The sequence below is a fragment of the Leptonotus elevatus genome, chromosome 7, assembly GCF_054856555.1.
Source record: "Leptonotus elevatus isolate MCC_2025b chromosome 7, RoL_Lele_1.0, whole genome shotgun sequence".
Lineage (NCBI taxonomy): Eukaryota > Metazoa > Chordata > Actinopteri > Syngnathiformes > Syngnathidae > Leptonotus > Leptonotus elevatus.
The window spans coordinates 15,486,956-15,506,799 of NC_141245.1; the positions used below are offsets into that span (position 1 = coordinate 15,486,956).

The window sequence follows — 19,844 nt, forward strand, 5'->3', positions numbered from 1 at the left end:
AGCATCCATCGTACAGTGTAAGTACTGCCAACTCTGCCACCATTAACAGCCAAAAGGCAAAACTCACACCTTAGAGGCTCCACATTTGTCCATGAGCTGACCATGTGGGGCTGGGTTATTAAGAGTTTTGTCATCCAACTTCGCTATCACGCTTCAACCACACACAACAATGGAACAATTCTTCACAAATTAGTATTGAACCAAATCTGAACTTCTTCCTGAAAAGACTCTTGGAAACTACCAAAATGAACCAAAAATGGTCGCTGCATCAACCAAAATGGCAGCATGTGCTTTCAGGGATGGCTTTTTTGCACAGGTCTACTTGACTACTTGTGATAGACATCACTTGCAATTTTCATGTTGCAAATCTGGCTTCATTCGGGGGCTGAATTCTCAAACAATTAATAAGCAGATTTCACTAATTACTGGATATTACTAATAAGTATGTGCTTTATAGAAAGGCATTCAACTCTGCCACCATTAACAGCCAAAAGGCAATGATCAAAACTCATATCCTTCACAATTCAGTGACATCCTTCTGTCTAGTTTCCGTGGTTGAAATTGGGTGGCCATCAGACAAACCTTAATTTTTTTTTTTAAGGACCCCTGGAATTGGCTAAAATGGCCACTGCTTAAAACCAAAATGGCAGCCTCATGATAGGCATACCTACCAAAATTCATTTTGCTAGTTGAAACTGGATTATTTTTTTAATTTTCAACAACAAAATTAATGAGCTGAAATTTGTGTTGTGTTTTATGACAAGTCATCTAAACCTGCTGTCGTATTGCGTCCACAGGCATTGACATGAATTTAGCCTTCCAGTGTCTTTTTGGGCATGGCTTCTTGACATTTTGTGGGTCTACCTTATGATAAACAAGCTAACTACATTTCATGCTACCAAGTGAAACTGGCTTTGTATCATACGGTTACCTAACCATACTGCACTACCTAAAGGAACGTGAGCTTTTAAGTGTATGACTTATTTGACGAGTGGCAATTACTTAATTGAAATGGACATGTGAAATATTTCAGGAAGGCCTTTCAACCCTATATTGAAGTAATACATATGGTGGTGGTTCTCTATTTTTAAAACATCACCGCCATAACAAATATACAGGCGCTCGAAGGCAAGGGCCCAAGAACTGGCTGGCCTCACTTGACATTCCATGCAGCTCTGTTCACATAATGCTGCTGTAAGTGGATACGCAGTCTCGGCTACTGTCAAGTGACAGCTGGAACTGGACACCATCCACACAACCTCACAACTCCACCCCTCAAACCTCTCTCAGCCGCCAGGACGTGAGGGTGAGGCCTACAAGTGAATCCAAGTGTGTTTGACAATGAAAGACACAGCCTGCGGCTACCAGTCTGAAAAGTTGCTTGGAGGTCAGCACTTGACAGTGAAGATGCTTAAAACACACACAAATGTTTAAACATACACACACAAGAACAAATGGGATGAAGCCAAAGCAGAACTCTGCTTGGTCTCATTATACTCTCAAGTGTGGACAGGTTATCATTAGCATATGTGCACTAACACACATGCAAACACAGCAAAGATAGATTCACCTTCTTGCGCTGACAAGTCAGGAAAAAAAACACTGGTTCATCACAAGACATTTGGTTGAGATCTCAACTTATTAGCATTTCAAGAGTCATAAAACTTCGCCGCCATGCTCTGCACACACGCAGAGACGAAAACACACTTTCACAATTTAGCATCATCCATCTGTCTAATATATGTGGTTTAAATGCGGGCAAGTGGGCAAAATCTCTAGTAGTTAGTCTTTGAAGGACTCTGGAAATGGCCAACTAGGCCATATGGCAAATGGCAGCCTTAAACCAAAATGGCAGACTTCCTGCATCTTTTTGGGCATGGTTTCTTGAGGCTTTTTTGTGGGTCTTCTCTGTTCTATTATTGTCGTGCCTGCGAAATTTCATGTTGTCAAGTGAAACCTGCTCTGGGGCTGAATTTAAAAGCAAAAAATTGTGGGAGGTGCTACAAAGCCATTTTTTGTTGTCGTACCCTGACTTGCGAGTCGCAACCCGACATATTTCTCCCCACAGACCTTCATTATTAGAGACGTCATAGCCCAACTGGACAAAGTCTGCTTGAAAAAAATAAAAGGTCATGCTTCAAAAAGGCACAGCCAAGTAGGAGTTTGTCAAAGTATGAGTCCTAGAATTCCCCAAAAGGCCGACCACCTATCAATTTCATTAATGGGTCCTTGAGACTTTTGAGTGTGTCATGTCATGATAGACAGGTCCACCAAATTTTGTGTTGATCTGTGAAACTGGTGTGTGTGGCTCGTTCAAAGAATCTTTAAAAAGGTCAAAGTTTGACCCTATGCTCCATCCATCCATAGCAATTTAGCGTCACTAGTCTGCTGAGGATATCTGGCTCATTTCGGCGAATTCCAATGAAATTTGACAAAATGCGGGTCCTAGAAATCGCCCCAAAAATGTCTGCGACTGCTCCAAACCATAACGCTCAACTTCATGGAAGACTTCCCAACTTCCTGTAACAGTTCAACCTGGATCCTTGAGACTTTTTTCATGTGTACTGTTGTGATAGACATTGATAAATGTGAAATTAAGTGCAACTAGATACAAGGGTTAATTTTTGTCTAAATTCAAGTTTTCTGATTACTACACAGCAATTACAAGAACGATTTTAAGGATGTAAACTGCATAGCTATTTGGTAACCTAAGCTGCTTACGTGACGGTGGCATGTTGGATTCCCCTGCGGGGACACAACACAGCAACCATTTTAATCCTGTTCGTGTGTGTGCAAGATGATCCTCCTGACGCAATAAGTCACTACCAACCGCTCACACTGTCAACCTGTCTTCATCCAAACCTATGGGCTGTTTTTACGGCAATAATGGTAAAAAAAGGTGACTGCAAGACAGGAAATGAGTGGGGGATGTGTGCGTGTTTGGGGGGGGTCAGAATAAATGTCAAGCTGTGCGGTTATTTGTTCATTTATTTATGTCGCTTCCTGTCTTTGTTGCGGGGTCAGACAGCACCAACCGAAATATTTACATGTTGAGACCTTGCTCTTTCAACATTTCCACTACAATAAACTTTTGAAGTTTGGCAAGTTGTTGCATGGCCTGACCCAATATATGTCGACACATTGCTGCAATACTCTGAGGCTAATTGCACCACCAAACATTTGTTCAGGTTGAGGAGTTGCAGAATTATATTTTGAAAGTATAAAAGCACCTCACATGTTGAAATGCAGTAGACTAATTCTCAAGGACAAGTTAGTCTTCGAGAAATCCCTTACATTGGTCAAAATTACACACAATTTTTTGTTTTTACCGGCATAGCTTTGAGACATTTTTGTGGGTCTCCTCATGAAAGACAGGCCCACCAAATACAGCGTTGCTGAGGAAACTGCCTTAAGAGGCTGAATTTCCAAAATATTTCACATTGGCACTACCAATCCAAATGATTGCTGGTAACCTAATAATAAAGAAAGAAAATAATAATAATAAATGCCTTTCGTTGAATAGTAGGCTGCTGCTATCTGCAGTTCAGTCAATAGAGCATACAGTAACTGTGGCCCCTATGAGGAAGTACGTACTGTAAATTGAGGTCTATAATGCTGGTTTAATAAATTACAGCAATCACAAAATTTGCACTTGGAACATATCAGAGCAATATGATTGGCTGTTCAAAAGCTATGGTGACATTCAGAATAAGGTTGTTTTTTTTGAAAGGCTAACAGGAAGGAAGTAACCAAACTGTTCAGCTGCTTTTTTATGGCCAGTAAAGTGTTGGCATGCACAACAGGATGAAATCACAGAAGAATAATCAGCGACCGGTCCTGGAGTCCAGTTTGTCTGCTTCTCTCATATCACACCATCACTTCAGTTTCTCTCCCCCCTGGCCAATCAGCAGCCAAGCTAATCCACACTTCCTGTCTTGAGGCGCGCTACAGGAAACCGAGCGTGGGTGGAGGGAGGACGACGTCCACGTTCATTGTCCAAGAATGTGCGGCAAAGGCATCCAACGGAATGGGAAGTTAAATATTAACCCACCCGGGCGCGTCCGAACCACCTGAGGACTAAAGGCCATCCAATCAAAACGCACCACGTTTTCTTCAGAACCTGAATGAAAAGACCAAGTTCATTTTAACTGAGGTTGCCACATGCTAATTGCTTCAGGCTTGTTCAGTTTATGATGACGTCAGTTATTTCCTGTCGGATGGATGATGCCATTTGCTCAGAAGATTATAACACAATTACTGCAGCAGAATTTAAAAGAAAAATGACTGGATGATACATTTCTGCCAGTAGGAGGCACTTATGAGTAGAACTATCAAACAAGTCGTCTGGTTAAGCTGTTTTTTTAGTTTTATGGTGAGGCCAACTTTTACACCATACTCCATCCACACACAATTTAAAAAAAACTTGCTGTGTTTTTCAGGCATGACTTTTTGTGGGTCTACTCATAACTCAAAGTGAAAATGAAAACTAAACGTAATTTTAACCAGGATGAAATAGGACAAGCAGTTAGTGACTGACTGGCTGGCAAATCATTTCATAACATATTGACCTTCAGAAAGTGAAGTGCAATCTTTCCAGACGCTCAGATGACTTTGTTAAACTATAACAGAACGTCTTAACTATGACTCGTAACTGCCGATTAAGCTATTCATTTAAAGAAATATGGGACTCTTTTTATTGCTGGAAATGCAACAAAATGGTTGTAACTTGTCATTTGTACTTTATTGCCATGATTACTATTAAACACCCGTGAATGTGAGTGTGTTTCCCTGTCGGCAGCACTTTTTTCCCCACAGTTCCAATCGGGAGCTTGGCCGGCCTGCGGGGAGCTGCCAGCGCAAAGCGTCGGCTGTTTGTGTTGGACTTTTACTATTAAAAGCGACAGTGGAATGTTTCCTAAGAGCATGGTGTTGATTAGTTCACATGAAAATTGCCATACTGAAGCTGAGCAGCAAAGTAAAAAAGAAAAGTGGGAAATTAACATGGGAAGTTAAGATGGGAAATGTTGTAAATATTTAAAATTGGAAACTTGCCATGAGAACTTGTGGGAATTAAGTAGGAATTGAGGTAAGGTATAATAAAGCGTAAATGCAAACACTTTGTTTTGACATAAGAGGACATCCATGCAAAATGTCAATTGGCTCTCATACATGAGAGGGCATTATAGGACCTTAATTGCGCCATTCCGGAGCCAACTTTCAAATTTGGGACATTCCTGGTTTATTCCAATTAATTCTAACTTCAACAATTCCTGTAATTTTAACCAGGAAAGCATATCAAGTTGACATGTGAAACTAGTTGGGGAAGTTATTGTTCCGAAAAGGAGAAGTAATCATGCGGTGTATCAAAGGATTTTTTCAAACTTTGTCACCACCCACTGCCTAATTCTATTGACTGAGCCGTGGGCTCTTCCTCCTCAATTCTTCAAACAGCAGCAGCTGTAAAGGATACTACAGTTGTCGCTAGTGCAAACACCAACAAATCGATGGTAGGTACATTACTTCATTCGTGACTTTTGGAAAATATCAACACTTTGAATTTAGGAGGTGCGACCTCACAGAGTTCCAACGGAATAGCAATCTTAGTCTTACATAAAGACGTAAAAAAAGAGAAGAAGCAGGTGATAAAAGACTCAGGAAGTACGACTGGCCACTTATTGCTAGGTAGAAATTGGGGGGAAAAGAAGCTGGTTAAACATTTACAGTGCTGACACACTAGAGTGTACATGCCTGAAGCACGAGTATGCGCTTGAGGTATGACAAGGACGACACTTTAAAGATGTGTCATGATTAAAATGTTACACTCAACGCCGCAGAGGGCGCCACATAGAGGCTAAAGAACATAAAAGTACAGCAAGGGTGTGAAAATGCCGCTCGACGGGAGTTTCAGGCCTGCCCGGTCACCCGGGCTCTTCCTGTCCCGCCTCCTCCTCCTTGTCTCCACCCGCCTGGCCAGCTTTTACCTTATAAGGCAAAGCACCCAAGCCAGAGCCTGTCACTGTGACGACAGTGATGTAACAGGCTAGCAACCTTCTGCCGACACACCGCGATCAAGGTGACAGCGCAGTTCCCCCGATTGTCCTGATTTGTGGTGTGTAACACAACACCGCATACACACATGCAAGCACACAGAAAGAAATTCACTGTTCTCACAGATATGATGTTGGGCAGACAGGAAGTGACAAAGCAAGTCAAATCACAAGCAAGACTTCCTGGGAGTGTCCACAAATCGTCTCCTGTTTAGCAGCTTTACAAAAGACAGAATGAGTCAATTCAAATAAGCGCCGTTCTGCTGACGTTACATTTGAGTGACTGAGAAAAAATGCAAAGAATGCTGCCAGAAAGAACAAGAGGAGGAAGAGAGTCCTTGTAAAAAGTCCAGCAAGGGTCCAGAGTTTCCGCTTGTTGATGACCCATACCAAAAAACACACACACTAGGTCCAGCTCGGTCACACATTCCAGAGAACAGATGTGCACAAGCACACATACACACACACACTCACCTCCCTCTTTATGGCTTCATCATTCTCTGGCCTAATGCCTGAGAAAAAATAAAGCGGATGCCTATGCAAATCTCCATGCAAAAAAATAAACGTTAAGCGCTGACAGTGCAGGGACCAAAGTCAAGTCAAGATGAATTTTTAACCTGAAAATGTTTGACAAACAGGCACTGTTAAGCATGTGTTGATATTCTATCAAAAAAATTGATAACATTTTGATCTAAAATCAAGTTCATTTAGTTCAATCCTTATAACGGTGGAGTATTTTTTGTAAAAACCCAATGATCGATTGAAATGCGCATCCCTTGTTCGAACATCAGCAACAACAGTAATAATGTTATTATTATACAGTGATTATTTTATTATCATAATTTCACTAATGACTGCTTGATTGAAATGCTGATCCTGATTTGGTTAGATGGCATTGGCAACACCGAAATAAAAGCATAAAAGTATGAATTTCTGTACAGTGTCTGGCTGGATGTACAGATGCTCAAAGGAGCAGCACCAGAAGAAAAAAAAAGGGGGGGGGGGTCCATGTTTCGAAGTTGACATAAATCGTTGCTGCGATGATTTACGGTCTGACTGCAAGTAAAGAAGAAGCTGGGAGGGGCTTCGTGTCAGCCTACTGCAGAAGTGTAAGTCAGGAAGAAGCGCTGTGTTTTTTGTGGTTTTCTGCTTATTGCTGTCTCCAACATGAAGTCACCGCACATGCAAAGCGAGAGAAGAAACTCTCCTCAACCAAGGCGATGGATGGAAAGCAAAAGAACACCTGAACATGCGCAAGAGACAATTCTTTGGGTATTGGTTCCGGTTGGTACATTTAGTGAACAAATAGAACATTTTCCAACAGGCAAAGCAAGAAATCTAATTGTACCTCCTCTCCAGTCCAATAGGTGGCGGTAAAAAGAACATAAGTCCTTTCCAGCAAGACCATTTGCTTATTCTGAAGTTGAAACCACTGTGGCCTTTTTATATTTTCTTACTTGGTCATTAGCTTTTTCTTAATCTTGGCCGACAACCATTTGTTCTCTTCATACTGCTGTAATCGTACTGATGTAAGAGTATGATGGCACTCAGGAAGTTGAAAGGCAGGAATGTCATGAGTACCAATTGTGTGAGTATACCCGTGATAAATGACAGCGCGTTTTCTCTGGTGGAAATTTGTTCTGCCTTGTTTGGTCTTAATGTGGGTCAGCAAAGCCGTCCGTCGTGAGCCTCCCATCCCCGTCTGATCCAATCAAAGCTGACCCACGGGGGATTATTTGGTCTACAAAGACTCCTGTGTCGGCCCCCGTCTAACTCGCGCCGTTGTCATTTCCAGCTTAAACGCCATCCGTGCTACTCCGGCTATGCTTGTGCTACTGATCGCAACTCTGCTAATGTGAAGGATTCCATTGCCACTTTCTCTCACTTTGATCATCTATTTTGGTCTTCTCAAATAAACACTGCTGGTGCAAGAAACATGCGAAGTCTATTTTTAAAGATGCAAACGGCTCCCATTAATATGCTGACTTTTCAAGAGTGCTGGTTTACAAACGGTCCACGACCAGGTCATTGTGTAGAGCTGCGGAGAAGCAACTAAAAATAAGATGCTGTAATAACAGGTTGCTTAGCAACAGCAACCCAAGCAGTTGATAGCTGAAACGCACAACAGCTGCTGCAATAGAATGCTTCAAGAATAACAATATTAGTGATCAGAAAAGTTGGGCTTTGTTTTTTTTCTACTTATGATTAATTGTGTAGACTAAATGTTTAAGTATATTGGTCACATAAGTACAAACATATATCAATTTAACTGAAGAAACCTTTAGGTGGTATTCAGGGATCAGCAGCCTCTTTCAGGCAAAGAGCTTTCAAAATAACCACCTCAAAGCACAAGATTGAGACACCTTTGCCTCTTACACACAGAATCCAGCAACAAGGAAATTTGCTGCATCAACCCTTAGTTACCATTCTGATACTATCACCAAAGACAAAACGGCAAGGTTGACTTCTTCCCACCCATTCTCTGTTGGTACCGTTCCTGTAGAAGGAGACCATTTTGAAGGGCTCTTGATTCTCAAGATTTTAATAACCTCAGGACACCCCAACCCTATTGATTACTACCTAATGACAATGCTTGTTGAGATTTTGCATGTTGAAAAAATGTTGTCTCTATGGCAGGTGTCAATGATTGTCTCATCTAAATAGTTATATAGCTTTGGTCTAATCCAGGAGTAGGCAAATTCGGTCCTAGAGAGCCGCAATCCTGCATGTTTTTGATGTCTCCCTCCTCGAACACAGCTGAGAGGCTTCTGCAGAACGTAATCATGAGCTGATGATTTGAAACACCTGGGTTGGAGGCAGGAGACACCGAAAACATGCACGACTGCGGCTCTCTAGGACTGAACTTGCATATCCCTTGTCTAATCTAACTGATATCTGCTCACATTGTGGATATTATGAATAGACAGGGAAGCAAGAACTGGACATGTCAAAAAGCTTTGTCCGTTTCACAAAAATGAGTTGCTACCTACACCAGCCAAGGAAAATGCAAAGCCAGCAATTGATGCGAGTCTGTCAACAAAAGTCAGACAAAGGGAAGAAAATAACCCAAGCTGTGTGGGAGCCTTTATAGCCAGAGATTTTCACCATATTTTGTAGTAGACTACGCCAAGTTTCAACATTGGCTGAGGACACATGGAACCGTGATACATTTGAACGGTTGTAGGCTATATTAAATAAGCTAACATATATACTCAGTGTTGTTGATCATAGCTATGCTCTTGCGTTACGCTAGTTCTGCTCTGCAGTAGACACATTGCATAGTCTTTTTTTCAGTGTGAGCTGATCACAAACTTTGGACATTCATTGGCTCGTTTACGCATTCTTTCTTTATGCTTCGTCACCATTATTCACCAAACTTATTTTTATAAACAGTGGTCCGCAGTAACATTAGGCCATGTGAAAAAGTCACCGGAAAGCTTCAAGGCAGAGTGCTTAAACTTTGTTTTTAATTCAATTATTTCAGTTATACGATTGTTTCAGCCCTAATCTATAGTATGTACAACGTACAGCACCGTCCTTTCGTAAATCAGAAATCCATGGCATCTCCAATATCAAGGGAAGACAAATACTACTGTACTGTCCGACATTACGATGTGTATATTTTCATGATCATGTTAGTAAGTAGGAGGGTAACTTTAATCCATCCATCATCCATGTTGATTATTCGGAAGGGCTTTCACTGGATTTTATCTGAATATCTACCTTAGACAATATTGAGTACATTAAGAACATTCTATCCTGGGCTAGAACCATGATTTTACATGGAATGAACCAAAAGGGCTCAGACATCCACTGACTGACCCTCTCCACTCTACTGTACACTAAGGCGAGCAGGGGGGTGTAAAATTAAAGTAATTTTAAAGGGATTGTGCGGTGGAAGCCACCATTTTGGAGCCCTCCACCCTGAGGGGCACGAGGGTGGGGGTCGCATGCGTGAATCTGGGGCATGAGGATCACTGCATTAAAACAACAGACGTGTTTAGGGCTGACCCATACGAGTTATGTTGTTTTACACTGGCTGCCATCTTGTGGTTTCATGTGACTCGCGTTAAGAAAGAAAGGTACAGTTGGAAAGCAGCAAAAGACCACTCACAAACCACCCAATACTGCAACCAAGCAGTAACAGTGTCACACATTAAGCTTTTTTTGAGCAGTGGCCCTGTCAGAACAGGTACTGGCACCATATATTCAGTACTTCCATAATGTACGATAGCATGTTTCAGCAGTGATTCCACATACAGAGAGATTCATTTATATTTCTCATACGTATCCAGTTGAAGCTCGTTGCCAGCTACCTGGTTTGGTGCAAGTAGCAACGAGCTTACCCTAATAGTACGCAAACATCTGAAAGGAACCAGAATGGGTGACAGTTAAACGTGGATGCAGTAAGTATATTTAAACAAGATTGTGTTGATTTCATCATATTTATTTATGAGATTTGTTATCTGCAGCGTCTTGGTGTCCCTGGTCATCGGGCCACTGCTAATGTCGGGACCTGAGTAGTAACTACTGAAAGCCTATGCATTAAAGTGTTTGAAACAGATTCCAGATCCCAAATGTGGAGTAGTTTCTTCCTTTGTTGGAATACAATTTGGGTTTAAATTTGTGAATAATGCTTTTCCACAATTACACGAATTTGTATCTTGAAAAAAAAAAACAGCGCAAGGAATCTGGAGGCCAGCAACAATCAGGCCTAAACATTTTGTGCTACGTTCAAATCATGCCCCAGTTGGTAGCACGTTTTTCCAAAACCCTGATTAACTGTAGCGGAAATTGGGATGAGTGAACGCAGTGTGATGAACACACGTTAAACACAAACACACGAGTCAATCCTCAGTCACATCAGGATATAATCCGACCATTTGATCTGGGATATAATCTCTGTGAGGAAGGTGGGGGTTTGCGGAGTGGACAGATGCCACATGGAACATGTGGAGAGCACCAGGGTGGAACTCTGAAGAGGCATTTCCAAAAATACAACGCAAAAGGAAAGGCATCCACACCAACTCGGAGGCCATGGAGACAAGATAATGCTGAGAGAGAGAAGAATGGAAGAACAAGCTTTTGTATAAAATCACCCAAAATATATTCAAAAATATTTTATGGTTTATGCCGACCACATCTGCAAAGCTACAGACCCTAAATGTCTGTCTGTCTAATGGCGGAGAACAGGACACCCAACCCCTTCCTAGCAAATACCCCCCACCCCCATGCACTGGCCTAGCAGGCTACAATGAGCCACCAAAGGAATGTTGCAGCCCCCCCAAAAAAAAATCCCTGGGCCCGCCTGAGCTTCATCACGCCGTCCAATGGCTGCATGGAGTTGAAAAGACTGAGAGGGGTGGGAGTACGGTGGTGGGGTGGGGGGGCTACATTCCTCACTGCTCTGTCCTCTGGCTGGCCGTCTGCTGGATGGGGATTGTGGATGGCGGTCAGCTGAAAGGGGTGGTGGGGGTGCTGTGAAGGGTTTACCCACAGCTGACCTGAAATCAGCTGGCTGGGTAGGAAGGGGGGTAGACTATGCAGATCAGGGATGTTCACACTAACTGATAAAGGAGGACAAAATCAGTCGGTAATGGCCAGTTAGGATTGCAGATAGGATCAACGGTAGCCCCCTAAGCACTCTTGAGGACTTGAAGAACTAGGAAAAGGGCAGGCAAAAGCAAAATTCTCTTGGTATCAACCCCGGCCCAAACACCACCTTTTCCAGCTCTTTTCCACAAACCCACAGAGGAGGGATACTTCTGAATCTGCATTTTCAGTTTCCCACAATCAAATCTATTGTATAGACATATAAATAGTTGTTAAAAACAAACAAGTGGGTGGGATAAAGAGAGGGTTTCCCGCTATCCCTTTACACCCAGCAACAATCAGGATTGTTTTGCCTTGGCTGAGGTACGCATCATTTTATTTTGACTGTCAAAAGTTGTTATGACTCTATGATGTGCTGCAAAATAATTGATTTGTACCAGTGGCATGCTAGAGTTTAACAGTGGTGGGGGGTTGTGTTTGGTTTTAGTGGCATCACTTTGAGGCAGCAAATTTGAAGTATAAAGGTGTGTTTTTTCTGTAAGTAAATTATATACAACACCAAAAATACAACAAACACACATACATACAAAAAAAATCTCGGAAAGCGGGTCTGTTGGGGGCTGACAGAATAGTTTTTTAAAATTGTATGACATTAATGGCAATTTTTTAGTCTTCTAATTTCTAGTTCCTGATCGTAAAACGGCCCCAAGTGGGTGGCCGATACCAGACTCGTGAGTGCTGATACCATGAGATAAGTCCTAGTATCAGCCCAATACAGATACCCGGTATCTGTACTCTCCAATCCCTAAAACATATCCAACAATCTTTCTTTTTTTTTCTTTTTTATAAATGCTCCTATTTCAATCACTTTAGGCAGCAAACTACTAAGGTTAAAGCAAATTTTGGGGATAATAGAATCATGATAAAATCGATTAGCTTTTTCAAATGTACAGGACAGGTTCTTTATATATTGTGTTCAAACCCATTTAAGCAGCAAGAAAATCCAAATAAAGTATAGAAGTAAAAAAAAAATTTTTTTAGGTATACATTACAGTTGAATGGCATTAGAGCAAGATGTCACAAAAATATCTTCCCTGCAGACAATTTGCGAGATGTCGTCATTGTTTTTACCTTGTGCCGTCTGTCGACAAGAGTGAAAAGAAGCCAAGAGATAAGAGTCAGGCCAGCTTCGAAAGCGGAACAATTGCATTAAACCCACCTTTTGTTTCACGCCTGTCACCTGACGCAGAGTAAACACACCTAACAAGATTACGCGGCACCAATAACAGCTCAATGAGCACAAATGACATCCAAGGTCCTGACATCCCGTTTACACTTGTCTGAGAGATTTGCCAAGACGGTTAGAACTGCGACCAATTCTTATGCTAATTGTTTGTTATATGAAGGTTGGAGAGCACTGGAATGGAATCCATAAATCAACTCGAGCTGTTAATAGCAAATCTTTTTAGAATTGATTAGTCTATTAATTATTGTATCCAGGGCTTTTCCTGGCTCAAAATGAGGCAGAGGTGGTATCATCCTGAATATGATGGGTGACTACCGATACCAGGTATCTGTAACGGTGCCAATTCCAGATACAATACAAAGTTGCCATTAATTTTTGTCTTTTTTTTTTTTTTAAATACAATCATTAAAAAGTCATCCACTACTACATGTTAAATTGTAAAAATAGTTCAGCATTGTTGTATGTTTATTGTATATACTGTGTTTTTGTGACTTGGCAATGGCTGGAGCGCCCCACCTCACAACCAGGAAATGGGTGCGTGCAACGGTTGCTTTTTCTTCGGTACATTCAAGTTTAAAAAGAAAAAAGAAAAAAAAGAAAGCAGTTTCTTCTTCGGTTGTTGCTTCCTGTGAACTGCTGTTGATATAGCGCCTCCACAATGGCGCAACACTGCAACTGCAGTTAAAATGCGTTGCTGCCAATCTCAATCAACACAGATTGAGCGCTGTGTTGAGCGATATCAGTGGCCCAGGCTAGAGGTGGCAAGAAAATTAGGTGGCGGTGGCCGCCTCCAAATTTTGTACACAGGAAAAACCCTGTGTATCGATTACTTAAGTAATTTTTTAATATGTCACTGGAACCGTGCGTTCGCAGCAACAAAGCCAGCCCTGCCTGATTTCATGCAATAGCAACAAAGTCCAGCATATGCCCACCTTGGCAGCGCCACAGGAAAAAGACGTCTTGGTACCAGCTTGGAAAAACTTGAGAGCAATTCAACATTAAGACTATTAAAAAGACGGTGGGTGCCCCACCCTACGGTCCCACCAGACAACCACAGACTGGAGTAACTGTTGTAAAAATTGAAGCACACACACACGCAACAGAAGTATGATTATATGGACCTCATGCCATTCCCTTCACGAATACATTCCAATCTTATCCTTCATCTTATCCTTTCAGAAATTTAGACAAATGCCCAGGAGGGAACATCAGCACTAACACTTATGGGTCTGCTTTGATTTTAAAGTCATGCTCTGTGTCTCTTGGGTACAGAAAGGGAGTCAAATGCAAAATCATAATAATTTTTTAACATTAACACATTCTACAATATTTGTAAAAAAAAGCTTTACTTCCTCAATGACGTTTTTTTTTTTTACCCGTTCTCCATGTTTGCTCTGCCACCCCCGCACCATTTTCACACCCCCTCGACTCATTCTGGAAATATGTGGAGGCTAACTGTCACCAGCAAGCTCAGCGCGTTGCATACGATAGCATCAAGGGCGCAGCGAGGCGTTTCAACATGCAACGAATACGATTTCAATAATGCATCTAGCGCACGGGTGGAAGGTGGATGTAAACTTTAGCAGAATTAATTTTTATTCATGTTTGGAGCACAAATACGTCTTAAAATATGTGACACCATCTCAACTCAAGGGATTAATTATGTTGGCTGTCAGACAGACCTTACCGCTGCTGCTTACCCCATTAAGATAATCAGATGTATGGCAACGTCGGAGTCAGAGGCAATTGCTTTCAATGCAAAAGGGGTGTGGCCTTGCAAGACTTTGGCATTATATGTCACACAGCCTGCCTCTGTTGCTACTTACTGCCCCAGAAGACGCTAAATTTGTGGGTCCACTTCAACCACAAACCCACGTTGGTCATAGCCGTACCTTACATTATGATTGCCTTCTGCTTCCTGTTTTTATCATCCTAGTTGGCATGAAAGAACAACATTTTGTGAACAAAGGACTTTTGATTTTGGATCTTCTGGACTTGCTTTCACATTGCATTCCCCTAAATTTGCAAAATAAAGGCGTAATGGTAGAGCTAGGCATGGGCTGATTACTGGTTTGATGATTTACAGCGGTTTTAAAAGGTCAAGGTTTCAATAACCACTAATATGGAATGAAGGACAACATGATTCGCCCAACGAGTCTGTTCTAAAAATAGCGCACCAGTGATGGGACACTGCAACCTACTAAGACTAATTAAAACTGAAGAAGATTGTTAACATACTATTGTTCTACTTTCTTCGGTGTCTAATATTTGTTTAAAAATACTGGACTGTGTTCAATGGGGGTGGGGGATATGCTATTTTTATTTAGCCAAATATTTTTTAACAAGGTCAATTAAGAGTTGTAATTTTAATACTATGATATTACCACAATATTTTATATATAATATAATATATCGTCGGTCGGGATCTAGCCCAGCCCATTCCTAGGTGGAATGCTGATTTATTGGCCATCGCAGGTAACCCCCCAAAAATAATTTGACGTGTGGGCTCTCAAAAAGCATAAACTGTTAGATTATTGCGCTAGCTCACTTGTGGCCAAAGTCGTATGCATTTTAAACTGCATTTCTTGATTGCATTTAATATTTATGTGATATTGAAAATGTTGTCATTACCTGAACAGTAAATAATGATTGTAGGAGTGACTGAATAGGTTAGCGCAGACATAAGTGATCTCAATAGCAACTTTGGGGGTCAATCCCGTGTACTAGCATACATTGTCGTCATTGAAGACTAAATGGTGTGTGTAGTAGTGTACCGCGCCTCCCACCCAATCTCAGCTGGGATAGGCTGCATCTCACCAGCGACGGAAGAGTTTGTGGTAATGTTTCACATTTCATTCCAGGATTTGACAAGAGATTTATCAAAAAACGAGCGAGACAACTCAATTCTATCGCATCTTTGTTGAGAAAATACAGCCGCTGCGGCGCAGCCACACCCTCGTCTCGCTTCCTGAAGTTCCTGGTGCCCTTTCTTAGCTTCTGACCAGCTGTGCAGTTTACAACCCACTATATAGCAGCTTGTTAGCGATTACGAACACAGCCATTAACTCATCTCCTATTCTTTGCGGATTACTTCTTCAAAATAAGGTGTGAGCTGAGCACCCTCTTTTACCGCTCGCTTGCACAACGACTGGCACGGCGAGCAAGGCCACGCCACAGGAATGTACCCTTGCTTGTCGCACGCTGCCACTGCCACGGCTGCTGTCGGGCCAGGGGAAATCGGTCAGACGTCCCCTGTGCTGCCAGTGCTCGCCCCCCTTGTCAATCAATCACCTCACCCAGCGCTCGTGTTTGCGCAGGGAGTCAATGATTGGCCAGGACGGCTCAGGACAAACTTTGGCTTCAGGAAAATGTCGAGACTGTGTGCATTTTATGGCTAGAAGAGACGCACAGCGACCTAATAAAAACACACTGTGAATGTTGGGCATGCTGCTCGCAAGTTTGTCAGTCATCTGACCAGTGTATAACACACACACACACGCACACACACACACAACCATTCCACGCCGTTAAGCAATAGTTCCTCATTATTCCTTCAACACGCTCCCCGCTGAGGGCTGGAAACTGTCACAATCCCTCTTTTCCATTCATTGCATGCACTGCCAAGACAACTTGCAACTGTGCTACTTTTATTGATATTTTGTAACTTTTGAGTGCTTCCTGCGAAGCTTCCCCGCTGTGCTATTATCTAATGAAACAACAACAAAAAGACAAGCCAGAACACCAAAACTGGGAATTAAAAGATACCCTGGGCCTGCTCTGCACAACTAAACTGTGTATTTACATAGTATAACATGGATTACGTAGTGTATACTCGTATGACGTCACGCTTACTAATGAGAGTACAGAACTCAGAACTCCCGCAGACTTTGAACTTCACACTCCACGCAGTTGTAAAAATCATGATTACTTTGGATGCAAAAGTTTTTAAACTACTGTATTTAAGGGGGGGAGTTGCCTTGTCTACGGTTACAGTATGTTACAGTTTAAAAAGTATTATTTCATTCTATTTTAGTTAATACAGCAATTTTCCACAAGAGAGCTATTGTCACTTCTGCCAGTCGTTGTTGCGTTCAGTGAAATCCATAACGTGGAAAAGGCCTAAAATAAGTGATGCAATAGTTAAAAGTATCTGAACCACTGTGAAACAATGACACGGTGGTCCAATTCGCCTATGTGCGCAACAAAAATCGCATTACGCAGGATATACTACTAGTATGACGTTTCACTAGTGTGAGTGCAGAACCTCAAAACTCCCACACACACTCGAAGGCGCTGAACTGTACACTCGGCGCAGTTGTCAGATAAACTCAGGTAATGGCTGACTTATTGACTATAAAAAGTTGTTCAAACCATTTGACAAAATTCTCCCCCGGCTTGTCGGCGGATTTGCCAACCGAACCGAGCGAGCGAGGCGAAGCGGGCCAGAAGCGCCGAGAAAGCGGGGGCAGGAAACCCCGAACGAGTTGAGCGTTCGAAACGTTTGACTAAAAGCACATACGAATCAAGTTGGACTTTTTCCGGACAATGTGGCGCCTTGTTTCCGTTCGGGTGGGCGGATTCGGGGGGTGTAAAATGCCTTCAATAAAGTGGCGGCAGCGTAACAAGAAACAAGAGGAAATCACATTTTAATCAAATGGGCCGGGAAGGAGTTAGTTGAGGAGGGTGAAACTGACCGAGCCTCAGGGGCGACAATGGAGAAAGTGAGCCAACCGAGGCCCGCATTCGCTCCATGACCTCCCGTCCCTCCCCTGCCATTTTCTTCCTCATTCCCAGCCTCCAGCTTCCAGCCTCCCCTCCAGACCCGCCTGCCCGCCCGCCACAACCCCACCACGGGCTCGGCTGCTTCTCCTTACCTTCCTCTGCTGTTTCTCCCATGCCGGGTCCAGCAGCAAGTCCCGGTCCCAATCGTTCTCCTGCTCCATGTAGGTTTGAGGCCCGCCCGACGAGTATTGGTTGTTAGCGGCGTGATAGTCGACCATGTCGGTGACAAAAAAACTGTAAAGCAACCAGGAGGATTTTTTTCCCCAAACGAATCAAAAGCGAACCAGAGGCCGGTTAGGGACGGAAGCACGACGCAGGAAGGAGTCCTTCTCTCGCCGCTCTCGGCCGTCACTGTGCAAGGGTCTCTTTCTTTTTTTTTCCCCCCTTTTTTTTTAGGCTGGAGTATCCGGTGTTCGCGGGCGGGCGGGGAGGCTGCTCGCTGGCAGAAGAAAAGCTTTCCCTGAGCGTGATGCGAGGCTGATGGGCGGAACCCGGCCGCTCCTACCAGCGAAAGGGGGACGACACTTCCGGCGGCCATCTTCACAATAAAGCCAAAGGGCTCCCTGTTTTAACAACGATACATGTACAGTAGCATGCTCACAAAATCGTTTACATTGATACAGAATATTTTATAATAGCATTATTTAAATTTGTATTTGTTTTATTTAAATGTATATGTTATAAATATAAAATGTTGCACCTAAAATAGCATTAGCCTATATTAGCAAAATTGTCAAATTCTTTAACAATATAGATTTAGAAAAATAGCAATGTGCTTGCTAAAAAAATGTTTTTAAAATGTTTTACATAAACTTTCACAAATGATGTGGGCAATTATTAATGTATTGTAATTTTATTTAGGGTTTATAATTATTCTCTTTTATTCTCTATTATGTATTAATTTGTAATTGATAAATAGAATAATATTTATTTAGATAAGAAAATCCAAAAGAGTAGCCTTTTGTATAGGAATGGGAAAAATAAAAATACAGTAAATAGATGTTCCTTGTTTTACAGTTTTATGTTCATATTTTGCCATTATGTATATCATTATGTGTTTTAGTATTCTAAAAAGCTATTAGAATAAAAATAATAATAAAACAACAATCCAGAATGATTGATCCTGCGCTGCATTTTGCATTTCATCCTACTTTATTTGCATTCCCTTCATATCATCGTTTTAATCTTTGGAAATTAAACAATTTTATGTTATCTACATGCCATTGTTTAGTAGACTATACACCAATTATGTATGTTATCAGTTGAAAGACAGTACGGCTATCTCTCTTTGTCTATGCAAATCAAATAATGGTCACAAAAAACATAAACTGGAGATTATAGCACTAAATTATATAGGTTTTCTAATTAACGGCTTTTATTTTGAAGGCGAGCTCTCAAGTTTGCAGTTTGTGTGTGTATAGGTTTGTCAGTTACACTACCCGCTGTCTTTTCCACCGCGCGTGCATATTCTTGTAACCTTTTAACCGCAGTGTCTGAAACAATGAAACGTTGATGGAAATATTTTTGTAAGTCTGACAAGTCTTCTTCAGCAACAAAATAAAATTTTGACGACATCCGTCGCCCCCTGGTGGAGTTCTGTTTGCTTTTTACTATTTGCTGTGCAGCCGCATTGCAGCCACTGCCCACCACCCGTGAACAAGTACACTAGTAATACTATTATTGGCTGTCATTTGAATTCATTATGCTACATATCTGTTGGCACACTGAATAGAATAGTATTGAGGAAGAAGTCATGCACTTCCCAGTATACTTATAAATAGTTGTATTGATTTAAAAGTTGCTCTTCAGTTGTTTGATCATAAGCATGTCTGCTGTGATGTTTTTGGAGAGGAACAGAGGATCAAAGGAATATTTCAGATGAAAGGATCGTAGCACTACAGCTTGAAGGTTGGCATGAGTGAGGAAGTCAGAGTGTGGAGTGATTGGGCGTGAGCTGTGGCCGATAGCAGCTCCTGAATGAAAGTTTGTTCTGTTACCGCTTGTGGGAATAATGTGAATGAAGAGTATCAGCAACTGTGTCGTCCTTTTTTGTTTGTTTTTTACTACATTGAATACTGCTGACAATTCATATCTGTTGTGTATACTGTATCTGATAATTTTTTCATGTATAGTAATAACTCCACAGACGAAAATTTAATACTGCTGGTGTTTATTTTTTGTTTTAAAGTACTTATTGATACATGTATGCTGCTGAC

General features: G+C 41.8%; 1 protein-coding gene across 5 annotated transcripts in view; it reads right to left on the reverse strand.

The window, feature by feature from the left end:
* actn4 (actinin, alpha 4) overlaps window positions 1-18,105 on the reverse strand; it is a 40,277-nt gene extending 22,172 nt beyond the window's left edge. For 3 of the 5 annotated variants that reach the window (XM_086079925.1, XM_086079924.1, XM_086079926.1), the window contains exon 1: window positions 17,721-18,105. In XM_086079925.1, the coding sequence (XP_085936051.1) occupies window positions 17,721-17,846 (126 nt within the window). In that variant the 5' untranslated portion in view covers window positions 17,847-18,105. The remainder of the gene's footprint in view (window positions 1-17,720) is intronic. The other 2 variants (XM_086079923.1, XM_086079922.1) reach the window with 1 other exon arrangement.
* Window positions 18,106-19,844: the final 1,739 nt, after the last annotated feature.